The sequence below is a fragment of the Patiria miniata genome, unplaced genomic scaffold, assembly GCF_015706575.1.
Source record: "Patiria miniata isolate m_02_andy unplaced genomic scaffold, ASM1570657v1 HiC_scaffold_19, whole genome shotgun sequence".
Taxonomy (NCBI): Eukaryota; Metazoa; Echinodermata; class Asteroidea; order Valvatida; family Asterinidae; genus Patiria; species Patiria miniata.
Window position 1 is genome coordinate 13,302,135 of NW_024037057.1, and position 10,874 is coordinate 13,313,008.

The following is a 10,874-nucleotide window of genomic DNA, read 5'->3' on the forward strand; positions in this document are numbered from 1 at the left end:
ACCGATACTCAATGAAATATTCTAACGCAGAAAGACTAAAAAAAAGTTAGAGGTATATTCAGGATTGTTTGTTGTTGCACTGTTTTTTAGGTGTGTTTAATGCCTAACTTGACAGCAAAAAGTTCTGAGGAACTCATGTTCACTGCTAAACATGATTTTGTTACGTTTCGTAACATATTAAAGAAAATGTATCTTGTTTCAAGAACTCTTTTTTGTTGTCATACTCCCTAGAAATGTGTATGACAAGAAACTAATTTTTGAAACAAGATATATTTTCTTGTATAAGAAAATTATGTGTGCAGAAAATTATGTGTACTCATTGAGATGTGTTGGTACTCATGGAAAGTACTCATATTCGTACTCTTATACTTGTACTCTTACTTGTTCTCGTACTCTTACACTTACTCTTATTTGTACTTGTAATTGTACTCCTACTCCTACTCCTACTTGTACTCCTACACTTTACCTTCATTGACCTTATTACTCTTATTAATTTTGTACTTGTACTTGTGGGGGAAAAATGGCCTTACACTCGTACTGCTACGCCTAGCAAGATGACTCACAGTTGCACTCATGGCAAAGTACAATGTACTGTACCGAACTTTACTCTTATGGGAATTGTGGATAAATGTCTTTTTTTTATTTGGCTGGTCTGAGAGGGGCCAGCCTTGTATCCCCTTTGTTTTTTAACTGACTGACTCACTCACTGACTTCCCAACTGTCTAATGACTGGCCGACTGTCACTCACTTGTGAATACATGCAGACTGGTTTGTACATGTATGTATCTCACACAGACTGACTCACTTGTGACTTACAATACAATGTACCGGTATATATGCCCAATGGTTTGGCAGCAACTTTGGGAGAAGCTTTGGGAACAAGTTGCCTATTCATATACATGTACTGGTATGTCATGTATGGTAGCCATGCATCTACATCACATACATTAGTCTTGTGCTGCCTGTGTCATTTACTGTACTATTACCCACAATTTTCTTTACCACGTAAACCTTACATTGTACACGTATTTTGTATGCATGTTCTGAGTCTTGTATTAACCGGTATGTTTGTTGTGTTTTCTTTTCTCCCCTGGTCTGATCCCCTTTGCCTTGTGATTGGTGGATTTGCCTGCATGTCTTTGGTGTATGCTGGTTTGTGATTGGCTACAGTGCTAGTACCCAGAATGCATTGCTGAATCATGCTAACCCTGCTTCGTTACCTACTTTTGATTATCACCAACTACCCACAATGCCTGCTTCTCAAATTCCGGTTCGGACAACAAGGGATAAGGTGAGCACATTTTAATTTGTTTATTTTTTTTTATTTAATATTATTATTTTTAGTTTAATTTTGGCCATCGTACTGGGGGAGGGGGTTGCTTGGGAACCATGATAATTGATATGATCCATATAAGGAGCTGTTGAGCACACGCCACGCGCACCATAGAAATGGCCCGAACAAGGAGTATTAAAATGAAAGAATACAATTCTGGAAGTTTGTTGTGACTGGGGAAAATAGAGGGATAGGTTTGGACAATATTTTAATAATATTGCATATAGTGACTATATTTTCTTGATACCGAGCAATATCAAAACGATGTCAAAATACAGAAATACCAACGACCTTGGTATGAAATTTCAATACTGTGATTTTCCCTCTTAATTGTGGACTGAAATTTCAGTAAGGGGCCTGGGGCTCAAAACTGGTTAAGGGCCCTCACCTTCAGCACCTGTCATTATCGATGACCAGACCCACACCACATGACTCTATTGTCCCCTTAACCCTAAAAGGGCCGAGCTGTTATGACTTTTTAGCCTCGAGCCTTGCGCATCTTTTGATACCAAAAACATAAAAATTGGACCACAGGTTGCCGCGCAGCTAAAAATTTTCCGGCTCATAACTGAATTTTCCTGTATACGTGGTGTACACAGAGCAGGATTGCCATTCGTACATATCAATAATTAATTAGCCATCATTCCAAAACCCTTTGACCTATAGTCATGAAATTTCTTGGGTATGTATATGAAGAGTTGCTCCTTGCATGTACCAAGTTTCAAAATGTTGCGTACTCGATGGCCGAGATCTTATTGGGGCAGAATCTCCCCCCCCCTCCCCGGCTGAGAGATGGTCAAAATAACCCGGCCCTTTTAGGGTTAACAGGATTATCCTACCGGTACTTAACTGTCACTCGGAGGGAGTGTGGCCTAGTGGTTAAGGTTCATGATCAGAGTGTCAGGGGTTCGAATCCTGTTGCTAGCCATGCGTTGTGTCCTTGGGCAAGCCACTTAATCCCACTTGCCTCTCTCCACCCATGAGTTTTATGGGTACCGGCATCAGTAGGGGAAAACCTGTGATGGGCTGGCATCCCATCCGGGGGGAATAGAAACATTCTCAGTCGTTTCGTGGCAGTGAAACCAGAGATAAATGCCGGCCTGATGGGCCATATTGGCTCATGACAGACTTTACATGTTTACCTTACCTCTCGTTCAGGCGCGACGTCGCACAGCTACACCCGAGGAGCTCCTGTACGCAGGCCCCAAGGATCCTGTCACTGCTGATGCGACTATCCTCCTCCCATTGATGGAATCTAATGAACCATCGGGGGATGACTCTAGTCTGTCGGATACCGGTACCGTCATCATACCACCACCGAGATTGACTGCAGCCAGAAGAGAAAGAGACATGCTATCAAGGTAAGGAGTAATCTCATTAAAACTGTATAGGATCATTTGCATTTATCCCCAAATTACCTAACTAAATATATTATGTGTTCTTATGGGTTTTTTTTCTTCAACCATGTAGGCCAGGCCAGCGTATCGAGTCTCCATCCTTGCGAAGGAAGCTACATACCATCCTACATCAACCTCAACCAGTTACATACTCCACTCCGGCTAGCTCGGTGTAAGTACATGTGTTAAACATTACATGACTAGCTCTATGTAGGTACATGTACAAGTAATATGCAATACATGTACATGACTTGGTCTATGTACATGTAGGTACAAGTACGATAATACAATACATGACAAGTGAATTTATCTTCAAGCAAATTTGAATCCTTGATCCTGATTGGTCGATCCATGGTAAAAACAGTGTGATATTATACCTAATTGTACAGTCCGTATCGCACTCTGTGTATTGCGCTATTCAAAGATGCGAGCGACATTCCAGCTGCATGCGCTAAACCGCTAAAAGGTTCATGTAAAGTGTGCTAGTTTAAACTTTACTGAACGTCAAGTTTGCTTGAAGATAAATTTGTTATCCCGCTCGCGCTCATGAAACACAGAAAATGTATCGGTAGTGCGTCTGATGTGTGCCACATACCACTAGGCCTGGTGGTACGTGGGACACAGACGCATTACATTATGCCGTTTACCACTAGCGCTCGCGTGATAACTAATATAGTCTGGGTACAAGTCCTCAGGAAAAGACTTTAATTTAAGGTAATTTTTTGACATCAAATGAAGCAACTTTACTAACTACATCAACTACATTGATATCGAGTCCCATCTGAGTAGTTTGTGAATTTTGTCTCACAATCACATTATGAGTAAAAAAAAAAAAACCTCAAATGGCAGGACCAATTTTTGAATGAAGTTTTGCCTGTAGCACTTTCAAAATCTAGGATATGAAAGCCCAACGAATGAGCTTTCTTTTAGTACAAGAATCATTCAAATCACTCATGTGTTGTGTTATGCAACATTTCATAGTGTTTTAAATTCCTGCTTGAAGCTATCGTGTGTGATTCTTATTCTTTCTGTAGTGAGCACACCCCGGATCCCTCCCCGCCCAGCTCCCCGCCCCCCACAAAAGGCCGAAGTGATAACGTCTTCTCACGACTCACGCAGAGTAACTCACCTGCTGCAGCTCGCAATGGAAGGTGAGTCCAGTCTTTCTTTAATTGCCATGGCTACCTTGTCTGAGTCGTGTGTTATGGTACATGGGTTTGAACTCTGACGGGGAAAATGATGCTTGTGTTCTTGGGCAAGACACTTCAGCACAATTCCCTCTCCACCCAGGAGTGTAGATGGGTACCTGTTAGGGTAGAGACCAGATTACACTAATCTCAAGCTGCTACAGTGCTTTTCTAATTGGGTTAGGGTTGTGCTGAATGTACCAAATATTCAAATATTCGACCTGCAACCGAATATATACGAATATTGTTTTAAATTGAAATATTCAAATTTAACTGTATATTAGTTGCATGGTTTTATTATTTGAAAATGCCACACTTTTGTCCAAAGCCATTTTGCCATGATTGAAAGCTTCCATGAAGAACATTAGCTCAAATATCTCTATAAAATCTGTCAAATGTCAGCCATTCTGCTACGCAGTCTTTATATTTTAATAATTTCTATGTCAATTTGCAGATGCAAATCCTTATCTTCGGCAAGTTTAAGCTGTTGCATGTTAAACTTAATCTGTGCAGTTTGAGTATTTGAATATTCGATCAAGTCTGAGTTACAATAATCGAATAGTAAATTATTCGAAAGACACAGTCCTTAATTGGGTACTTGTTCGGATTTCTTCAATCTTCAGTAAACATGGTGAAGAAGTTTGTTTGTGGGATGACCTGTAAACTCAAGATTTATGAACGGGAATGTTTAGAGTTTGATGAAATTTTACTTACATGTACATGTACTGTGCAATTTGAGGTAAAAATTTTGCTCAAGCAAGATTTAGAGGCATGAAAGCAAGTGATCTATATAACATTAAGACACAATTTGTTCATCTATAAGATCTGAGAATTTCAAATTTTTGAAAGGAATTTGTACAAATTTCATATAGTTTGTATATTTAACTGTCAAGTGCACTAATTCCGTTTTACTCCCAATAACGCCTTACAGTAAACAAACAGATGAGGATGATGAGTAAGTGGCAACAAAGAATCGTATGCATGGAGTATTTTTGATTTTCACTGATCTATTTTACATAAAGTGACAGACAAGTCAAATCACTGTCCTAATTTGTACTCAAAAGAGCCTTTTAGATGTTTAAACGAAGAAATGACGAGGATTGTACATTGATTGATAGTGGCTCTTTATTATCGTGCATCGTTTATTCTTTTCTCCATTTAATTTGTTGCCGTCTTGCAGATATACATACATGTACATGTGTAGTGTTTGTACATTGCCCATACTTGTGTTCAGTGTGCTGGTGCTGTTTCTCATTGGCTGTTTAAATTACATGCGCATTGTTGAGTAGAAGGCTGTTACATTGTGTACATTTCATAATTACATTTGTGCTGTTATTTCTTTTCAACAGGTAAGTCTTGTGTACCTTTTTGTTTAAGAAATGTCTGCTTTATCCTTCAGCTGCATGTATCATGTATTGCATAATACTATACATGTATGCTCTCTGCATTGTTGTACATTTGAAATGTTTCTGTGTTAAAATTGCTAGAGTACCTACAGTATCTTACTTAAGGTAAATGTGTGCGCAGCTTTATGAAGAAAAGAATTTGAATTTATTAAAAAAAAAAAATCCTATTAAGGCCACAAAAAAAAAAGTCTCCGGTTTCTGGTATGCGCGCGCGTCGCCATAGCCATGCGCGTCGGCAAAATGAAAAGTTTTTTTTTCAATACAAGATGATGTCTCAAAACCGCCAAACTCACTGGTTTGACTGGAATCCTGCTGCCGCACAATTTTAACATGTTTTTAGATGGGGTTATGGTCGAGAATAAGCTTTATGTGGCCTCTCTGGACTCCCATATATTTGCACTAAGTTTAGTCGGGCACCATTTTCAGTCATCAGCCGACATTTGAAGCCAAAAAAAAAAAAAAAACCAGGTAAAAAAAAAAAAAAAAAGCCGCGTCGCCGCACCACTTTTGGGGCAAGCTCCATACCAGAAACCGGAGACTTTTTTTTTTTTGGCCTAATGGAATATGTTAATGAATAAGTCATACATTGCTTTGTCTGTTTTTTGAGATTTTTTTTCCCAATGTGATGTTGAGTTGTGATACTGTACATTGTACTTGTTTGATTGTGCTTGTGTATCTTTTTGAAGGTCCAAAATCGTTTCTGAAATTATTATATTATTATTAGTTTTGTCAAAGCATTTTTTCCCCTTTTTCTTACATTTCGTTTTCTATCACTTCTTTGTGTAGCACTCACATTGAGTGGCCCTTAAATAAGGTGATATACAAAATTTGCAAACATCAAAAAACAAAATTACCAAATTATTATGAAATACATATCGGTACATCTACCATGCTTGACTGTAAATGAATAACAGTCTCAAGCATCCTTGTGAAATCATGGCATCTGGTGTACTGCCATTTCAAGAACAGTGAAATGTTTGTATCAATTTCCAACGATGGTCAACCGACCACGGTTGGGAAGAACTGACTTACCTTTTCGAATATTGCCCTCAATTTACCAAATTTAGTTTGTCCATATTTTGTTTGCAATCGGTTACACGTCCGTGAATGGGTGTGAACCAACTAGTCTGGTTCCCTGACCTGACAATTCTCTGATGTCTATAACTTGCTCCGTTTTGGCTGAAGTAGGGTCAGGGAACCAGACTGTGAGAACAACATTTCTTTTCTTGGATTTTCATACGGCATTTACGGACACAAAACTTTATAAGAGGTCAGTAGAACACTATTTGCTGTAAAAAAGGTAACCTCCAAATCCATCCATTTCTGAAAATTACAGCAAAAGCAAATGTTGTATATTACCTTTTTTTACAAAGGGCCTGACGATGGGTGACTCTCATAAAAAGGGTGGACTGTGAAAAGCACTTATTTTGCTGTTCACATCACGGCTCACTTTATTTTTCTTGTGGAGATATTTTGTATAATGACATTTATTTCCCTTTATTTTTAGAGGAATAATCAATCCAGTTGCAGCCAAACCACAAGGCAAGGCTCCGTTGGTCTGTACATACACTGCTGAAGGGCACACCAAAGCTGTGTTGTCCGTACAAGCTACAAACGACCTCCTATTCAGTGGATCAAAAGGTAAGGAAAAAGTCTAGAATTTGGGCGATTCACAATGCAGTGCGCTACCAAGAGTTTGCCACGGAGAGTTCATTTTTCCCAGTGCATTGTGGGAGATGGTCGACAAGTTCGCAGGTGCATTTGAAATTGTTTGTTTTTCCAGTCAGTTGTTTCGTAAGGGTATGATTCGAGTATATGTTTGCTCCTTTCTTTTCTTTTATCAATATGGCGTTTGTTGTAAGGGGCAGAACGCCATATGCCCCAATCTAGAACAAATTAGCTCAAGTTGTCTACTGACACTCTTTCAAATAGGTCATGTTTTGTCAACCGTAAACTTGAAAAATTGACTCTCCATGACAACTCTTGGTGGGGCACTGCATTGTGAATCGCCCAAATTGAGACTTTGTCTTTTAACATTCTTGTCTTTTCTTCAAAACTAGAGACTAATTTTTTGTGTTTCCAAAAATGTCATTGGATTGTTCATTTGTAATTGTGGAGTCAGGTTCGCGCAGTGGTTACTTTCCTCGTCTTCCACTGCTGTGGCCCGGGTTTGAGTCCTGCCCTGGTCCTCATGTGGATTGGGTTTTCAGTCCCTACCTGATTCCGTGGGTTTTTCCCCAGAATATTCTGCTGGGGTTTTCCTCCCATCTCTAAAACTGACATTTCTTCTCACTTTCTACTTCTTACGGGCTTCTTCATCAGGCTTTCGAGCTACAGTGATCAAGGCACTTATGGAAATCCTCAGTTTCATTACAAGAAAGATATGAGTAAATACATAATAAGCAAGAAACACTACCAAAACTTTAAAAAAAAAACTTCTTTCTTACATAATGTGTGTGTAAAGATGCAAGTTTTGGCAAAATCTGTTACCAACCATGGCTTGGATTTATGCCCTTTTGGCAGCCCATACAAAATGGCGGCCAATGTTTACAAATGAAAGAAAGGTCTTTAAGGGTGCAGGCTGGTAAGTAGGCCCAAATTGCCTCACCGACCAAATCACCATTTGCATGCCCTCAAATTCTCTGCTATTTGAGCATTTTGTGGGCCATGAACTTGAAGGGTTTGTAAACAAGAAGGTTGGAAGCCTTAAACACGACTGCAAGCTTGTGTTTCTATTCAATTTGGATGAAATTTAGAGCCCTAAAATTTTGCAGTGGAGCACAGGCATCATTTATCAAAATGGCGATGGGCCACAAGACTACTTTTAGGGATGTTAATCTTTGGATGGACATTTCACCCGAAAGCCATTGGTTTACCCATATAATGAAATTATGAAATGATGATGAAATAAGCTTTAATTCGATGTTTGTCTCAAACACCTTGGAGAGTTGTATTTTCCCGAATTTCTGGAAGTGGGAGTGATTATCAATAGAGTCTATGGCAGTGAATACTGGTCTACAACCATACGTCCAGTATCCATGCTGATGGCGAAGACAAAGTAGAAAGTGTTGCACTTGCTTCACATTTTTATCATCAACATGACTGTTTTGGTTTTTTTATTTGTTTGTTTTTTTGGTATAATTTACAGATCGAACAGTGAAGATTTGGAAGCTAGAGACTGGCCAAGAACTGTCAACCCTGTCTGGACATCCCAACAATGTTGGTACCGTCCGATATAGCGAGGAAAGAGGCTTGGTGTTCAGTGTGTCGACAGCATACATACGCGTGTGGGATATCAGGGAACCTAGCAAATGTATTAAAACATTAAGGTAAGGGGTCAACGCAAAAATTATTGGTGATAACTTGCAAAAAGTTTGGGGTCAGGTTTCCCCCCCCCCCCCTTTTTAAAATGACTTGTGACTCAGACTCAGCTCTGACTCGAATCTCGACATTCATGACTTGTGACTCAGGTTTGGACTCAGCTCAAAGGACTTGGATTAGGCCCAAAAGGACTCGGTCTCTGGCTCGCCACCGAGAACTCGAACTTGAATTAAATATCATTGGACTTGGACTCAGACCCAACAATGAAGAATCGGACTCGGTCTTGAGGTTTTGAGGACTCAATACAAATCTGCGTCTTACTGAATTAGTCTAACTTCTTGGTTGTGTATGAATACAGCTCCTCAGGACATGTCTTAGACAGTGCAGCTGGTAGCAGTTCATCACGCACCGTTGCCATGCCAGCAGGCGAGACACAAATCAATGATATCGCTGTCAACAAAACTGGCACCAGACTATACGCTGCAGCAGGGAACATCATCAGAGTCTGGTCACTGACCAAGTGAGTTCAATATATACATAAGGCAAAAAAAAAAAGTCTCCGGTTTCTGGTGGGGAACTTTTTTTTTTCTTCAAATGTTGGCTGATGACTGCAAATGGTGCCCGACTTAATTTAGTGCAAAATATATGGGTGTCCAGAGGGGCCACATAAAGCTTATACTCGAACGTAACCCCTCCTAAAAACATGTTAAAATTGTGCAGCAGCAGGATTCCAGTCAAACCAGTGAGTTTGGCAGTTTTTAGACATCATCTTCATTAGGATTTTGAGGCATGTTACCACTCCTGAAAATTCCAGCTGTCCTATACGCCAACATTGTGGTTACTCTGAAAAATACTGTGGTTACTCTTAGACTTGACTGTTGTCCTACATTTGTATGTATTTACATTAGCATTACTCTTTGCAGGAAGAATCATTACTATTTTGTAGTCTGCAAAGTTGGCATCCCTGCATTGAAAAAAAAAAACTTTGCCGACGTGCATGACTACAGAGGAGACTTTTTTTTTGGCCTAAGATACAACCATATGTTTTTTTCTCATAATGTATCTCAGTAAGGATATACACTGTCTTGCTATTTTTGTTTTACCACCAAAAAAAAAGAAGATATTATTCTGAAATTGCTATTATTCTAAGCAAAAAAGTATAGAGTTATTCAATTTTGGGTTTGAACCCAAACAAAATAAAATATGGCCTACCGGTACCTTTTAGTTGTTACAAAATATCTTGACCAATTTTGAATTATTTGTCCAACATCAACATGCATGGTAGTCTGGTTCCTGACATAGCCAAGAAAAAAAGAAATAGTCTTTACGGTAAAACCCTAAAAATTAGGGTAAAACCCTAAAAATAATGCAGGTAGGTACAATATACGTTTAAAAATAATTTTACTTTGTAACTTTTTGTGTTTGTCTGCAGATCCTTTTATAATTACAACAATGTAGGTGGTGTACTTTGTGGTTCCTTTAACTGTATTCTGTGTTATCTGTTTTTGTGTTTCAACCAATAACACACAAAAAATTCACACAGTGAAGACTTTGTTAAATTTCAAAATATGCATAGTATACATGTGTACTCTTTTAAATTTTGTGGCCAAATGTTGAAAAAAAGTTTAAGGTTGGCATTTTGACCTAAAACATCCAGGTAGGTTGGGTTAACGTAAACACACAAATCAATTGTGGCCTAATGTTAGGACAACATGCACTAGTTTACTCATTGCACATCTTTATTAAAGCATTTCAGTTAAGTAAGAAAAAAATTAGGATTTTTTTTTTCCCCACAGTTTTCAGTCCATCTGCAAACTCTTTGGCGGACCCTCGGCAGCCATTATGTGCGTTGCCGTGGATACCCAGGAAGATTGTGATTATGTGTTTGCAGGATCCAAAGATCACTACATCAAGGTAAAGGCTGGGCCATACCTCATTTCATTGCGACTTTAGACTTTGCCTTAACAAATTTGTTCCGCACCGACATTTTGAATATTGTATGAGCTGGGGCCGATTTCACGAAATGCTAAGATGCGTAACTCGTATTAACTCAGGAATCATCCTATGTTCCATTTCACCAAACTTAAGACGTGTTCAACACAGATACGCCGCTGCAAATACCATCTCAGTTCCCTGCGGAGTATAAAGATCGATGATGCCATTTCGGTGCACAGCAATAACAAAAATCATCTCTGCCCTCACAGGCACCCAATGTACTCCTGGATGGGGA

The 10,874-nt window shown here is 39.2% G+C and overlaps 1 protein-coding gene across 1 annotated transcript in view; it reads left to right on the forward strand.

Moving 5' to 3' along the window:
• LOC119725846 (kinesin-like protein KIF21A) overlaps nucleotides 1-10,612 on the forward strand; it is a 60,382-nt gene extending 49,770 nt beyond the window's left edge. Inside the window, exons 22-29 of the mRNA XM_038197438.1 lie at nucleotides 1,171-1,291; nucleotides 2,492-2,694; nucleotides 2,804-2,902; nucleotides 3,765-3,881; nucleotides 6,831-6,964; nucleotides 8,472-8,652; nucleotides 9,003-9,164; nucleotides 10,441-10,612. Of these exons, the coding sequence (XP_038053366.1) occupies nucleotides 1,171-1,291; nucleotides 2,492-2,694; nucleotides 2,804-2,902; nucleotides 3,765-3,881; nucleotides 6,831-6,964; nucleotides 8,472-8,652; nucleotides 9,003-9,164; nucleotides 10,441-10,597 (1,174 nt within the window). The 3' untranslated portion in view covers nucleotides 10,598-10,612. The remainder of the gene's footprint in view (nucleotides 1-1,170; nucleotides 1,292-2,491; nucleotides 2,695-2,803; nucleotides 2,903-3,764; nucleotides 3,882-6,830; nucleotides 6,965-8,471; nucleotides 8,653-9,002; nucleotides 9,165-10,440) is intronic.
• Nucleotides 10,613-10,874: the final 262 nt, after the last annotated feature.